The sequence below is a fragment of the Prinia subflava genome, chromosome 14, assembly GCF_021018805.1.
Source record: "Prinia subflava isolate CZ2003 ecotype Zambia chromosome 14, Cam_Psub_1.2, whole genome shotgun sequence".
Lineage (NCBI taxonomy): Eukaryota > Metazoa > Chordata > Aves > Passeriformes > Cisticolidae > Prinia > Prinia subflava.
Window position 1 is genome coordinate 17,336,133 of NC_086260.1, and position 15,968 is coordinate 17,352,100.

The 15,968-nt window shown below is 41.3% G+C and overlaps 1 protein-coding gene across 2 annotated transcripts in view; it reads left to right on the forward strand.

The window, feature by feature from the left end:
* LOC134558301 (musculoskeletal embryonic nuclear protein 1) overlaps nt 1–15,127 on the forward strand; it is a 40,103-nt gene extending 24,976 nt beyond the window's left edge. The window contains exons 5-11 of one of the 2 annotated variants that reach the window (XM_063412002.1): nt 2,265–2,377; nt 3,258–3,335; nt 4,089–4,238; nt 5,101–5,211; nt 6,564–6,579; nt 14,448–14,564; nt 14,785–15,127. In XM_063412002.1, coding sequence (XP_063268072.1) covers nt 2,265–2,377; nt 3,258–3,335; nt 4,089–4,238; nt 5,101–5,211; nt 6,564–6,579; nt 14,448–14,564; nt 14,785–14,891 — 692 coding nt within the window. In that variant the 3' untranslated portion in view covers nt 14,892–15,127. Of the gene's footprint in view, nt 1–2,264; nt 2,378–3,257; nt 3,336–4,088; nt 4,239–5,100; nt 5,212–6,563; nt 6,580–11,529; nt 11,744–14,443; nt 14,565–14,784 lie in introns of those variants that run through there. The other variant, XM_063412001.1, reaches the window with a different exon arrangement.
* The last annotated feature ends 841 nt before the right edge of the window (nt 15,128–15,968 follow it).

Consider the following 15,968-nt stretch of genomic DNA (forward strand, 5'->3'; position numbering starts at 1 on the left):
TATTCTATATGTGACAGGAGTAAAATCAGAATTCAAGAGATGACTGTAAGAGACTTTAGAAATTAAATTAGAGCTTTATGGCTTCCACATTAACTTTAAAGTTCTAATTTGGGTTTGTGTACAGAATCTCTGAATTTACAAATATCTGAAATATTCTTTAAAGCACCTTCTGGGTGTGGTAATCTTAACTTGAATTTCATGGCTCATAAAATCATAGAAAAAATTGGTTAGAAAGGCTCTCCAGAGGTCATATAATCCAACCTATTGCTCAAAGCAGGATTAATTTCAAAGCTGGAGTGGGTTGTTCAGGGCATGGTCCCATCAGTTTTTAATATATGATTTAGGATTTAAGAATCCCTTTATCTGAACAAACTACTCCAGTAGATTTAACCATTCTGACTGTGAAAGGTTTTTTTTCCTTCATATCAGAATTGTATCTTCACCACCCAGTCTGTATCTTCCCACCTTTCCTCAAGGATACTGTTGGGACACTCTCAAAAGACTTGCTGAATTCAAAGTAGGCAGCATCCCTGTTGTCCCACTTGTAATTATAGCTGAGAGATAATTTTGTGGGTGCTGTAGGGCACACAAAAATCCTCAAGTGGAATTTCATATACACAACTTCTAATTTCAGTCATGTACCAAAAAAGAGCCCCAAAGAAAACAGCACCACTTCCCACAAAAACATCGTGTAACAAAACATTTATTGGTGAGAGTGCACAACACTTTTAATACAGAGTTTCACAGATTTTGGATGTACAAAGTCTCCTGGGAGTTGCAAAAGATGCAAAATTGTTTTCACTGTCTTTGCTTTTAGGAATTAAGTAAAGATGAGAAAAGAGATTAGAATAAACTGTTCGTTTCAATAGTAAGGCTGTAGCTAAAGTTAGATTATTTTTTAATATTTGCTAATTAGTGAGAAATCCTAGAGAATGCTAATAAAAATGTGGACTATAGAAATTAACTGCTAAAATTTAATTCTCAAGCCTAATTCAGGCCTTCTATCTTCAGAAGAATCACAGTTGCTCGACTTTGACTTACTGATGTTTTCCCTTTCAAACTTCCAATTCTTTGGGTTTTTACAAGAGAAGCTGTAACTGCTTTATGTAATTATAAAACTCAAGCGTTTTAGTTGCTTTCCTCTCAGACTGTTGAATGTTGATCACTAACCTGTCCTGTAAAACTTGGTTAGGAAGTATTTGTTGTTTTGAATTCCAGTCTGATTTATCAGTTTCTCTGCGTAGCATTTCAGCAGCAAACACCAAGTCTCAGACTCTCACCAAGTATTAATCCTGAAAGCCTTTCAGGAGTGTTCCAGAAAAGGAAGCAGCAACTGTCCATTTTGCATTACAAACACATAAAGGCATCTGATTTTCCATTGCCCATTATTCATCCTCAGGCTGAGAGTTCAGAGCTGCCTTTGAAGAGATTGCAGAGGCTGCTGCAAAGGCTGAAGATCTGTCACCCCCTCCAGAGCTTGCTTTTGTTTTCCAGTGAAGTGCAGCTTCAAGCTCATCTGCAAAGCTTGTTAGGCTTACCAATCCTCTTTTTTCCTTCCTTCTTTTTCTTTCTCTACCTTCTTTCAAAGAGTCTAATAGTGTGCAGAAGTTTTCCTGTTCAAATATTTGTGGTCTTCTTTGTGTTCTGGCAGATAACTTCATGCACTCAGGTTCTCACTCTGCCCTCGAGGTGCAGCAGAATTTCAAACCCTTTCACATTGGAACTGAAATATGATCCTAATTTTTTATTCAGTTAAATTTTTCATAGCAGCTCTTGCACCTATTGCTTCAATTGGTTGCTAACTTTGTAGAGAGAAAAAATATGTTTTAAGGTAGCCTAGGGACAATGGTGGAAATCTAAGTTCTACTTAGACTGAAGGGAAATGTGTTTTCCCCAGCCATGTTTCCCTCAAATTTTCCCCTTTAAGACACTTAATATGTCATGATAGAGGATCAAAACTAACAGTATGAGGAGAAACACAATGAAAATTTATTCATCTTGCTTTCATCAGATTATATGAAACAGTGTGAGCATATCACAGGTACTGCTAAATGGGACAAGGTCCTGTTAGATTCAATTTCTGATACTTTTTGAAAGCTGGGATGGGGCAGAGGGAGGGGAAGGAGGAGCACTTAAAGAATTGGAGAAGGCACTTCTGGAGGATTTAGCTGCCCTGCTGCCTCTTCTAATACTGCTTTTTAAAGATATTTACTATGAAGTAAATCAAATCTATGCATGTATTGAACCTTTCATCTTTCTTGCAGGTGACCCGCTGCAGTGCAGTGCTTGGATGGGCCAATGTGCCCTGTACATAATGATTATGACATTTGAGAAAACCATCATCATCATAGTGCTGCTTATACCTCAGTGGAAAGAGGTTTGTGTTTTTACAGCATTTTACAGACAAGTGAATTTTAGGAGGAAGCTGTAAAGACTTCCAGCAGTGTTTATTGGTTTGGCTGAAGCATCATTATTGTTCTCCACTCGTTGCCAATTAACGCTGTGCTAGTGGTATGTTGTTTTCATTTAATTTGGATACTGCTGATGAGGCCTTTCTCCATTGCCAGGAATATCATATTGTATTTTGAGGGGTTTTTGTAAACTGGAATATCCAACATTTATTTCTTTCTCCTTGTCTAAAGTACCCTTGAAACTACTTAAGTGGTTCTTTCTTTTCTTAACTCTAGTTCTTGACCACAGCTATTTTGTATTCTTGTAGTATTTTAAAGAATTTTCTTTGCCTGACCTTGTTGATAGTTTTTAACAGTAGACTTTTAGAAATTTGTGGTGGATTAGTGAATCCATTGATGCTGACTGGATTAATCTTTATTTTGATGGAATCTGTGCAACCAGATATTCAAAGTGGTGCTGTTACTGCCCATTAAAACCAGTTAGCTCTATTGTATGCCCTGGACTACTTCAGGAACCCTCTTCTCCTTACTATGTATTTTGTAAAACTCTGCTCTGTTTAAATTTCATAAAGATGGAATTTACAACATATTCCTTGGGAGCAGCTCTAAAATGTTCAAGATGATTCTAAGGCAGCTCCTCAGACTTCTGTAAACAAAAATGACAGAGATAAGTCTCTTGTCAGCTCCACTTACTTCTCTGTGGTAATTTATGAGCTGTCCTAAATACTTTGCTTTTCTCAAAGCTGCCCTTTTTTGGTTCACCTGCGTTATTTCTGTCACATTAGCTTCCACATGAACAGTGTGCACGTGCTGCCATGAGCTGAACTCGATTTTTTCTTTTCACAGGTGGCTTTATTGAATCCCATAGAGAACCCCCAGCTGGAGCTGGCAATCGTCATGCTGATAGTTCCCTTCTTTGTTAACGTTAGTACAACTCACTTCAGGAGATGTTTGCTTGGATATCCTTCTGCCATGTGTTCATTAATTAACACCACTCCTTAAAACACAGTGTACCTTGGTGCTTAAGTTAATTTTAGGGCTGCTAAAGGATGGGTAAATTGTCTGGATATGTAGGTTTTACAGAGCTGAAATCCATATGGAGCTTGAAAGTACCAGGGTCAGGAGAGGGACAGAAATGCCTCACAGACCCCTTTGGCCTGATGACTTCAGGAGATTGACTGACACAGAGATTATAAAATTGCAGTGAAATTTGCTTCAGGAAGCAGTTGGTGTAAGGACAGACGTCCTGTGGGGTATCCTGTGTCTGACCATAGCTGATAGCAGCTGGCCTGTGGTGGAGCAGAGGAAAAGGGCAAGTGTGCAGTCATCCTTCCCAAAGTATTCTCTTGCAGCAATCTGGGATTTAGGGATTAGAGCCAGAGGCAGTGGGTGTCCTTGCATGTAATAGCTGTGGTAAAGCCTTGCTGTGTGAAGAGTTAGTACATGATCACTGTGAATGGTCATTACTTTTTTTAATTTTCTTCTCTTCCACAAAGGGTTAAAGTAGCTGGGTTCTAGAGCATTCCTGAAAGGTGTGATAAGCTATGTGACACTGTGCTTAGCCAAGATTCAGCTTTTGGCCAGTTCAGAATTATTGTCAGGTTCATTTGGTCAGTCTTTGGACCTTCCTTCTGCTCTGAAGAAAGCTGAAGTGTCGCTTTCCCCTTCTTTTAACAGGCGTTAATGTTCTGGGTAGTAGATAATTTCCTTATGAAGAAAGGGAAGACAAAAGCTAAAATTGAAGAAAAGGAAGCAGGACAAGATTCAAGAAATGGAAGTAAAGTCCGATACCGGAGAGCAGCATCACATGAGGAGTCAGAGTCAGAAGTATGTAGAGTTAATTATTGTAATTAATGCAATATCAATCCAGTTCATCCCTCCTGATATTGATTTCATTGTAGCACTGTCAACTTAGGTTTGATTTTCTGAGCGTGTACCTCTAGCAGTAGCTCCTAGCATTGGCATCTGAGAAACAGTTAAGGAAAAAGTCATTGTTGTACTACTCTGGCAGATAATTTCCTTCCAGATGGGCAGGAAGACACAATAATATATGTAAATACCACAGGTGAGCTGTGCTGCAAGTGCTTTAAAAAAAACTTCACAGGGAATACAAAACTAACAGACATTTCTAATTCAAAGAGAGGTTAATAGCTTAAAGGTAGAGGGAGCTGGTGGAGGCAGCTGACCTGATTTTTGACAATCATTTACATAGTTGCCTTAGCATAACTTTATTCTAAATTACATTAAGTGAGCAGTTTTTAATTCAGCTGAAAGATGGGTGGTTTCTTTGAAGGTGAATTGCTTTAGCTTTAGTAAGTTAATGTAACTTTTCCATGTGATAAACAGTGCTATTTATATGGGGTTTGACAGGTAATGTGACTGCCCTGTTACTGTTGTGGATTGAGACCTCAAATATTCTCTCAAGCTGCCTCTGCTGTTCTGGCCTCACTCTTTGGGTTCAGAGTCAGTGGCTGTAGTGAGATTAATATGCATCCATCCAATTTACTGGAGGTTTCTGATAGGATCTGCAGTGATGTTTGATAGTGTGGCAGTAAATCCTAATTGTGTTCTGGAAGCTCTTTTCTGAGCAAATATTACGGTGCTTTGCAAGCATAATAAAAAGTAAAAGTTTAAAAGCAGAAAGGAGTGTGACTGCTGCGTGTGCTCAGAAGCTGTAATTTGTTTTTAGATCCTCATTTCAGCAGATGATGAGATGGAGGAGTCGGACACTGAGGAGGACCTGTGCAGACTGACCACCCTAAAGCCCATTAAGAAGAAGAAGCACCGCTTTGGTCTGCCCGTATGACACATTCCTCGGCCTGTGGACTCGCAGGTTTCATGACAAAAACTTCTGTCTGTGGGGTTTAATGTTGCAATTGCATCTCCCTTTTCAACTGACATAGAAGCAAGGTCTACCAACAGAAGGCAAAGGAGTTGGAAGATGTCCAGTTCAGTTGCACTACAAACACACTGACCAATTATGCAAGAATGTCTCCTCATCGTGTGTGCAAAATGGAGAAGTCACTAAGGATCCGTGTGGGAAGTGTCAGAGAAGATCAGAGAAAACAAACACAGAATCTTTCACTTTCAGTTACTGAGGGACAGTGTATGGAGTTCTCAAAAAGGCATCAGAGTTGACTATGATAAAGGACTGTGTTTTATTACTAAAACTGGCTTTTGCAGCATAATTCCTAGAGCAGAATAGTTTATGGTTACAAGCTGTAACTTAACATATTTTTTTAAGTACAAATGTTTACTTGCTACCGGGTACCTATGGAACTAATAGGTGGAACAAAGATTTTTTTCCAAGTCTTCTCAAATCTATCTGACTATTTTATATTTAAGTTATATTTTCATACAATTGTATTTAAAGATTCTCTTTATCAGAGAAAAGGGTACCATTCCCTTTTTTGTGCAGAACAGGTCAAAAGATTTGTAGTGAAAATCTTATTTATCGTTGTCTCCTGATTTCAGACAAAGGGATTGCAAAGGGAAAAGCTCTCTGTCACTGCTGAAGTCACCAAATGTCACTAAAAAATGCCGTCCTATGTGTGCTCTTGACCACATAATTTGAAAATATCTTTTTCAGCAGGAGGTGGTGTTTGCGTATTTGACAAAGTGCGCTTTAGTCTATAACAAAGATCCATTGTGGTAAGTTATTTGTGAAAAGAGCATCTGTGGATGAGTCTAATTATTTCTGTTTCTGCAAGTCTCTTGTGCATACCTCCCAAATGACCCAAAAGAGATGGAACATTTCTGATACTTTTCCTGTTGCAGGGCCTGCAGTACAGGACTGTGATCTGATTGAAGCAGTTGTGCTACAGTATTGCAAATAGGATTGTGTCCCTTGTTTTTTGTTGGAAATCAATCTTCTATTTAATGTGCTTAACAGCAACAACAACAAAATTTCTCCTGTTTAATTTCCATAAAGTCTCATTATCCTTCAGTAGTAAAAGAACAATCCCAAGAGGTACAGTGCAGTTGATACCACAGCATTTCTGGGATTTTCAGTGTCTCTTCTGATAATTGAGAACACGTGGTGATCTGAAACCTAGCAGACATGTTTTCAGTGACATCCTTTTGCTTTGCATAATTTCTAAATGATTGTTTCTGACAGCTTTCCTTGCTTAGCTAAACCTTGTGCAGGACAAGGCGATGTCTCAAAGAGGTGACAACAGACCTTAAATGCAAATCTGTTGTAGTATCTGGAGACTAGAAAAAATCCAAGCCTTAAACCAGTTTCATTGGAAAACTGCTCAGAACTTTTTAAGACTTTTTACATTTTTTTATAGATTTACTAGGTCTTAATGTGATTTATTATCCAGACCACTTAACTGGGCCTTAGTAAATACTGAACTGTGCATTCCCGTGCTTACTTTCACTATTCCAGCATCCCTTTTCCCAGTGGCTGCTGAGGGGACACGATGCTGTGACACCTCAGGGTGTCCAGCCAGCTCAAAGGGACATTTACCAAACCCGAGATTTTAGGTGAGCCCCTGACCTTTGTTACTGAGCACTGAAACGTAAGAGCTGCAATAAGTTACAGTACTAGTGTTTCCTTTAGACTAAATCTAAAAACTAATGACAGTGGAAGCTTACCTGAGTTCTTTTGACAAGGGGGTGGGGAAATGTCCCTAATCAGTGTTGCCTCTGGTTTGGGGGGTTTGGGGTTTATGTTGATTGTGTGACTCGCATCTTCTCTTAATTATTGACCACTGGGCAGGCGCAGATCTCCAAAAGCACAGTACTTCAAGGAATTCATCAACAGAATAGTCTCCTACAGCTCGCTTTTCCAAAGGGATTTAAGAGCTAGGACTGGCTCTTGTCAGCATTTGTTTTTTTTAGCATAGGGTTTGTTCTATTTCAGATAGTGAACTAAAGCTACTGACCATGTGCTACGTCCCAGTGCAGGGCCATGGCTGTCCTCACCAGCTGAGATAACTGAGCAGCGCACACAAATTTAACTGTATGAGCTTGCATCTTATCTTCCTTTTCCCTCCTCCAGTTACTTCAATTATCAAAATGATTCTAGTCTCATGTTGAGTCTGTGAAGTGTCAGTATAAAATTATGGCCTTAATCATGTAAAAATACTTGTTTTGAGCAGACCTCAAGCTTATTGACCAAGTACAAAACAGTATGAAGTGCTACGGAGCAGTTTCTTGAGGATGGTTATGGCAAAGTTTCTGAATGCTTATCTTTCATGTCTTAAGTGCTTAAATGTCACTTGATGTGAGATCTAGATATGCCTAGCAAGGTGATGTAGTAAAGCACTATGATCCAAAGGCACAGAAGTATTTTAAATACCACAGTAGTAACAGGAGGAGCAACCTTCAGAGGGGGAAAAATTTCTTTCTCTACTAAGATAATAATTTTATTCAGAATTTTAGCTAAATAACAAAATCTGACTGTTTTTTCTATACATTCTTTGTTATAATTGTGAAAGAGATGGAAAATGTAAAATTGGCAGTTTTCCTCTCTGTGAGGTAAAAATTGGAATTCTTGCAGTAATCACGAGTAGGACAAGTCCTTTTGTCTGACAGGCTTGCATGTGTGAGAAGGGAGTGTGTGCTTAGTGCTTCACTGTGTCTTACCACTTATTAAAATATATTGGCAGTACAGTCTGAAATGGACTTTTCATAACGAGTTGATCCAGCAGTGATACTGCAACATCACATTTGCTTTATCCTCCAGTTGTCACTCAGATTTCTGCCTGGCAAATGTACTTCAGGACAACTCGCAGCAAAGGTTTAATTCAGGCTGTGCTTAGAAAATAGGATTCTGTTTAATGAAAATAAGCTATGTAGTGAATGCCAAAGTAAGATAAAGGGATTATAACTTAGAGAAGAGACACAGAAATATTGGTGGAGAAGGAATTTACCACGAGTGGTCAACCTAAATGCATTTAACTGTTCCTAGTATCTGACCTGTGACACATCTGCATAAACTTAAAACACTGGTGTTGTCTAATCTGTGGTTTCCAAGGTCTGGATTCAATATGTTCAGGTCCCCTTGTCTTACTTTAAGTAGGTGAACGCTATCTGTTAATGTTGCTAACTAAAATGTACTATAGCTTTTCTTCAGGGAAAACTCAGAAACTGAGTTGCAAATTAGAGCAATGCAAAGTGATCCCCTCGGGCAGGTCTGACCCCTGCCGAGCCTGGGGAGGGGGCTTGGGCTCTCCCGCTCTGCTCAGAGCTGAGCATCACGAGGAATCTCTGCCACTGTGCTTGACTAACCCGTGTTTGCAACTTTGCCGTGCTTCTTACAGGAGAAACCAGTAGTGAAAGCAAATAAATCCAGCCACACCAAGTCAGAGTACATCTACAGCATAGGCGTGCAAACTTTTTTAGGTGAAGTTTCCAGTTCAATTACTGAAAATGACTACTATGGTTTTACAAAGTAAAACTGCAGTATCTTTAAAAAAGGGACTCTTTTGTAGGTGTTTTCGTCTCGTGTGGATATCCGTCTCAAACTGAATGTGAGGTTTGTTTGTAAGTAAATTCAGAGTATAACCAATGTGAGCAAAACCAACAGCTGTGTTCTGTTGCCCTCTGTTTGGACCATATTGTTTAATCAGTGGTGTTACCTTAAACTTTTAAGGGTATCTGATGTAATTACATGATATAATGGTTTACAATAAAGTTTGACTTATTACGGATTTGTTCACTTGTTTTATACTTGTTCTGTTTCAAAGTGCCTGTGTTTCAGTGTTTATGGTGTGCTCTTGTGGGAAGCACGTTCTGCTACTTGAGTTTAACTTCAGCTTTAATTGTGCACACTGTTATGTTGATTTTAATTTCAGTATATTCATTTACCTTAATGGCAAGTACCATTTGATCAGGAAGAGCCACTGTTCTTAAGCTGCAAATTTTGTTTACAAGTTTAAGAATCCTTGCAGGCTCCTCTCAGAGCAGTTCCCTGAGGAAGGTTTTTTTCAGCTGCACAGGGTGGACCCAATCCTGCCTCTGTAACTCCTCTAACATTTCCCTGTTATTTTCATACTTTGCACATACCACATCCAAGCAGCCCCATACCCATTGCACCCTTACAGGGAATTCAGAGTATAATCTTCACTCTACCAAGTGTCAGGCCCCTGAGAGGTTGTTAGCACTTTCCTGGAGGGGACGTCAGATCTTCCATGGGATTTGGAGACCACAGTGGCAGCCGTGTGTACATTCACTAAATTCTCTTATGGTCATTGCCATATTTTAGTTGGAACCATTACTTCAGCAAAGGAGTTTTCCACAATTCCTTCTGCAGTGGAAGATTAAAATTTGTGTTTTTAATAGCTTGTATTTTTAAAACTTAAAATTTTTAAACTTTAAAACTTAAAATTTAAAACTTGAAAAATTTGTATTTTTAATTTTAAAACTTGTAATTTTAACTGTTGGGAGCCATCTTGTTCCATTGTCATTCATGTCCCATTTAACAGATCACAAGGACCTCAACCAGGTGAACAGGATTTCTACTCTAAAGTAGAAGTAACTGTAGATTTAGGCTGGGTTCTTTGTGAGGAAAAATAACCCATAATCTTTGCAAGAAAATGACTGTGCCCCTTGATGAATGCTGGTTTACAAAATGTAATTGAAGAGAACAGAACTCTCTAGGCTTTGGGGATATTCCAGAAACCTCAGGATGTGCTGCCTACCTCTAAGCACTTCACCTGTCCCAAATGGCAAGCAAGGTTCAAGTGGTTTGATTTTGTTTGTATAGATTAAATTGCTATGAACTCTGTTGCATTTGAGTGAGGAATATGCACCAATTAACTGAAGCAATTTTGAAAGCTGAAGGGAAAATAATAGTTCAGTGTCTTGAATTCTAAATATTTGCTTTAAACACAGAGAATGTTATTTTCCTGTCATAATAGATAGCATAGCGATGCTTGTGGGACTGTAGAGAAACGTCTTAGTAGAGAGCTGTTAGTTTGTACAACAGAAAAAAAAAATCTGTTTTTCTAAAGTCGGTGTTTTATTCTTCTGTTTTGTTGGCCAACTAAGGGCACTGCAGAAACGCTTCCTCTGGTTACTAAGACATGGGTTTAAAATAGAAAATCAACCTAAGGAATGTCTAAGGACGTAGCATCCAAACTGCTTCTTAGCCTACAAATAATTCCCCCAATAAAGGAGAGGCTCTCAGGCCTGGGAAGAGTTCAGCTTGAAGGCAGGTTGGGCACTGGGAGCCCTGGGGGATTGTTCACAGCCCGTAGATCCCACAGTCCTGCTTGTACAGTGCTGGAGCTGTGGTTTGATGTCATCTTTTCATGGTGAAAAACAAAATTTTTTATAACCTTTTGTGCTCCTCTGTACCCTAAAAGCATGGCAGAGCCTGAGGAAAGAGCAGGGCAGATTTCCACCAGTTGTAGAACTGGTAGAACTGGTGTAGAGAGAACAGTTGTAGAGTGCAGTTGCAGAAGCTGATTTTTTTTTTTTTTTTTTTAATGATGTCAAGATTTAATGTAAAAAACCAAAGGGGAAACAATCTCCCACTCAAACCTCTCCCAGGTAATGAAAAACAGAATTCATGCTCAGAGGTGACAGGGCTTTACTTAATTGAAAAATTGTTTGAAGAACAAATATTAAAAGTTCTGGGAAAGGTTTTACAGCTGCTGGCAAGTGCAGTGGGGAACACTGCATTTATCTGTGTCTGAGTAGGCTGTTCTGTAGAGATGTGGGTGAAATGGTTAAACTTGTTAATAGTGCTGGGAAGTAGAAAGTGATTTTACTCTCTCAGTTGTGTAAGAGCTGGCACTGGAGCATGATCAGTGATAAAGCTGTAAGGGTAAAACCATACCCTACTTTTTTAACTCTCCAAAAGACACAAAATACCCTTCTGTTAAAGATGCCTAGGCAAAAGTGATTCAGGGCACAGCTTTGGACATTCGATTTGTATCACCTTTAGAGAGCACATTTTGTATGCTGGGAAAGCAATGCCCACTCTGTTTTTTCCCCACCCTCCCCCGAGAGGATTCAGAGTCAGTTTTGTGTCCATAACAATATTTTGCCTTTTAAAGCTATAAATAGGCCCCGGCGGACTCCCCGGGAAGCGTTTTTGAAGGGTCCAGGCTTCCCCGGCCGCGCTGCCGCAGCTGCCCGCCCCCGTCAGCCCAGCGCGATCATGGCCAGAAATAAATCCCGACAACAACAGCTTCCCTCGACCTGAATCATCCCGGCGCTGCTTCGGGAACATGACCCAGCCCCTGACTTCACTCGGATGCTCTATATAAGTCCGGGAAAACAACAGGCGCTCGCAGAGCTCACAGGCTGGATTTACTCACAGTCGGGGACGACCTGGGAGGGATTTCCAGTGAGGGAGCACCGCAGTTATGTCACAGGTACGGGGACATCTGTGCTCTGCCCTCCCTCGGAGCAGTGCCTGGCAAACCTGCTGCTGGGTTGGATGCTTCGCTTATTAGCGAGTGAATTCAGCTTTTCTGCTCTGTGACTTGTGTGATTCAAATATTTTAACAAATACATTCTTAGGATGGGTTGTTTGGTGAAGAAGGAAAGCAGCTGCTCTCTACATGGTTAATTAATTTAGCTTTAAAATGTTCTGGTTTACCTTAAATATTTTTATTTGTGTAGAAAGGGAAAAATCCTTTCCCCTGCTCTGCTTTGGGATGTTTCACAGAAGGAGGAATCTCTGCCTTTCCAACGCGCTTTTTCAGACAGGGATTCTGAAACTCTGGTTTGAAAAGAGGTGGCTGTGCTGAAATGTCACTGTGTAAAGCTTAGTGAATTAACATGCAGGAGAAAAGAATGTGACTGAAAATGAAAACTGTTAGGATAAGATATTTGAGACTGAAATTTTGTATAAAATGAACCCTTTAATATTCATTTTATAACTAACCATTTGTCTTTAATGCATTCCCCAATAATCAGTGTTTCAAAGTACTCTTGAAATGAGCTCAGAAATGGTGAGGTTTCAGGTAAATGTTACATATGCAACACAAGCTGCATGTGCCTGGCAGAGCTCTCCTCAGCGCAAGAGTTTTACAGGATTGGTGGGATGGAGAATAGGAGCACAGAGAGAATGGGAGAGCACAGTTCTTAAGAGAGTAACTCATTTCAGCTGATTTTCTTTACTCCAAAGAAAATGGGACTAAAAACCTAGTTGTATGTCTTGTAAAGTAGCACTTTTGACTTGTGACAGGAGTAGATAAAGCACAGGCTGCATGCCTGTGCCAGCTAGGAATGGCTCCCGGCAAACCTTGCTCACAAATTCTGGCAGCAGTTAGCAGTGGTGGGGCTGTGACAGTGGCAGCTGCTGGCCAAGGCTCACCCTAACCTCCCTGTGCACCAGCTTTCCTCTTCAGCTGGGACCAACTAATCCACAGCAACTGTCCTGCTGGAAAACCCTCTGTGATCAAAGCATGAGAAGGTTTATTTCAAAATAACTGGGTGACATTCAGGAGTTCTGCTCAGCCTGGCTGTATCTTTGGGCATCTCAAGCTCCACCTTTCCTCACCCTGCCCCCAAGAATTCCCTTGTCCCAGTGGGAAGAAGCCTCATAGTTCCTGTCTGTTGCCCATAATGGGTGAAGGACCTTTGCAGATTTCCCATTTCTCTTAATAAAGCAAGAGGCTTTTTCCCTTCATGGATTGTTGCCTGCGGCAATGGGCATGGGCATGGGGGACTGTTCCCATCACGTGCCAGCTGTCACTACAGAAGGACAGGTGACTCCCTGGATATGGGGACGTTTGGTTCACCAGCAGAACAACCATGCACAGTCTGTTTTGAATTTTGAAGGGTCTGTCACCCTTTCCCCTCATGTGCTCTGGCTACTCATGAGTGTTTTCCCCAGAGATCTCATAGATGTTTTGTTTCCCACAACACATGCAAGTGGGATTGACAGTGAGCTATTCTGAGCGTTCCCAGGAATTTGCAGCAGGCAGAAAACGTGCTGAAGGCTCCAGTGGAGCCACTCCACCCACCCAAGAGCCAGCCATGCATGTGCTGTCTCTGCAAGCTCCCTGGGACTCACTGCTCCAGCCATTCGTAGGCCTTGAGGGATTTGTTTCCCTCCACAACTGCTTTGAGCAGCGCCTGTAAGTGCCTCAGTGGGTTCCACCACTGCCAGAACCCAAATATCAGAAGCCCTGTGTATGTAGTGATGGTCGGAGAAGTTTCTTGTTGATTTTTCAGTGTGTGAATCTATTAGAGTTGGAGTGTGGGGGTCTTCTGTTCCTCTTAATTATATCCCTGTGCCCCTGACTCTTGCCACGAGGGCTGCCTGGTGGGAAAATCTATCCATGAGATAATAAACTGACAGGGGAATGCTTATCGTGTTGGCTGCTGCAGAGTGAAGTTGTGTCTGACTGTGGAGTGCTAATTTAAAGATAGGGGTAGGCTGATATGAAGCAATGTTTTCCCTATTCCCTTGTAGTGGGATAAACTGTAAACAGATTAGTACTTGGCTGTTGCAGTGCACCACCTGATGATGCATCTGTTTCTGTATTAGATTTCCTTCACCTTCTTTGGGTTCCAATTCCAGTGCTTCAGATGTGTTCAGTAGAGAGCCCTGTTAAGTGCTCAGATGCTTTTGTTGCTTAAATTTAAGGTTATTGACTATGGGTCAAGTGTTTATTCCACTTAAGGCGAGTCCAGAGTCTCTGACCAGTTTCCCAAAAAAGTAGTAAGTAGACAGAGGCACAAGCCTAATTTAGTAATAAAGGGATTTTTCCTTTTCAAATATTAGACAGGTTCTTGAATTACCAATCAGTACTTGCAGAATGAGCAGGCAGGGCTGGACAGAGAAAATCTAAGAATATTTTTTTTAAATTAAGCAGTCCATTACTATTTTAAAGGCTGTACAATAAAAAGACTATTTCAGAACAGTAAGAAAGGTAGCAGATTTCGGGGAGGGCAGTGAAATTGTGATTATGGGAAGATCTGAAGTAGCTGAGTATGTAACATCAGAACTGAAATAGGTGAAATGTTGTGTAAGCAACTCTGTATGTTGTAGCCTTTGGGTGGAGGCAGCTTTGTTCCCTGTGTTTGAACACAAAATACTGATGTGTGGGTCTGTTTCCTAGCCAGCCCCTGTGAAAAAGAAGCGTCCTCCAGTGAAGGAAGAAGACCTCAAAGGAGCCAGAGGAAACCTTGTCAAAAACCAGGAAATTAAATCCAAAACCTACCAAGTGATGAGGCAGTGTGGTAAGTCTCCCTGACTGGAAGCAATTAAGCAGAATAAAATATTGACTTAAGTGCCCTTTTCAAGTGAAAGGGTCACTTCTGGAATAGCAGCCTGCTGTTCTCCTGATGGACAAGTGAAGTATTTATCAAATGTGTATATATGTATTTCAGCAGCAGTAGTTTTACTCCTCAAATTTGGGTGGTATTTCACTGATTGTCTCTCCTGGTTTTCTTTCCCAAGAACAAATGGGCTCCGCAGCACCTTCAGTATTCAGCCGGGCTCGGACAGGGGGTGAAACCGTCTTTGAGAAACCTAAGGATGAGCCAGCCAAGAGCGTCTTTGGCTGATGGTGGAGCTGGACATGTCTCACCCAAATGATTGTTGTAACATTTTTCAAAATGTCTGTTCCTTACACTGAAGTCACTGTAGACTCAAGTAGCTAATTTCCACTATAAATCCCTAAGAAGGAAATATACTCATGTCAGAGTAAAACTTCCATGTTCATTTTTATTACATGCTGTCTTTCCATGTATTGGACAATGTTTGCTATAATTGTTTAATAAAAAAAGGTTGTTGGACTCAGCATGGCACACTGCGGTGACTCATTTCAGTTTGGGCTCAGATTAATTCCGTGGGCACTTTGGCACTACAGGTGATGATTTTGTCTGTCAAATGCAAAGAAACACCCTGATGACACAGCCTCAGTGTCAGTGCAATTTCTTCACATCATGCCCTCACCAGGAGGAGGAGCTCATCAAAGGGGCAGCACAGAAACCTGGAGGTTTCAGATTTGTGTTGCCTACAGTGGCACCTTGGCAAGGGCCCTAAAGGTGGTGGCATGGCATAGAGCGGTGGTTCTCCCCTCACAGCTTCCTACTCATGGCTCTCCCCTCACAGTTCCCCCTCATGGCTCCCCCTTTCACGGCTCTCCCCTCACAGTTCCCCCTCATGGCTCCTTCTTTCACGGCTCTCCCCTCACAGTTCCTCTCACTTTCTCTCCCTCATGGCTCCCCTTTCACAGCTCTCCCCTCACAGTTCCTCTCACTTTCTCTCCCTCATGGCTCCCTCTTTCACGGCTCTCCCCTCACAGTTCCCCCTCATATCTCTCCCCTCACACCCTTCAGGGCAGCAGTGCCATGATTTCCTCCCATGTAGCTCAGCTGTGAGGGCAGGGCCTGGCTCTCAGAGCGCCCCAGCACCAAGGGAAGGATTTCAGCTCATACTGCAGTGGCTTTTTCCTCCCGTCCCACTGGATGAAGTGAGAAGTGGATGCCAGACCCAGCCGCCATGTCCTGCCATACCATGGAGATGAGAACCCAACCAGCATCTCTGTACAACACCAGCACACTCTGAGGAGGAGCTGGGTTTTTTCAGTGCTGATTACTTCTTGATTTGTGGCATTAAACATCAAACCTGTTTTCTCC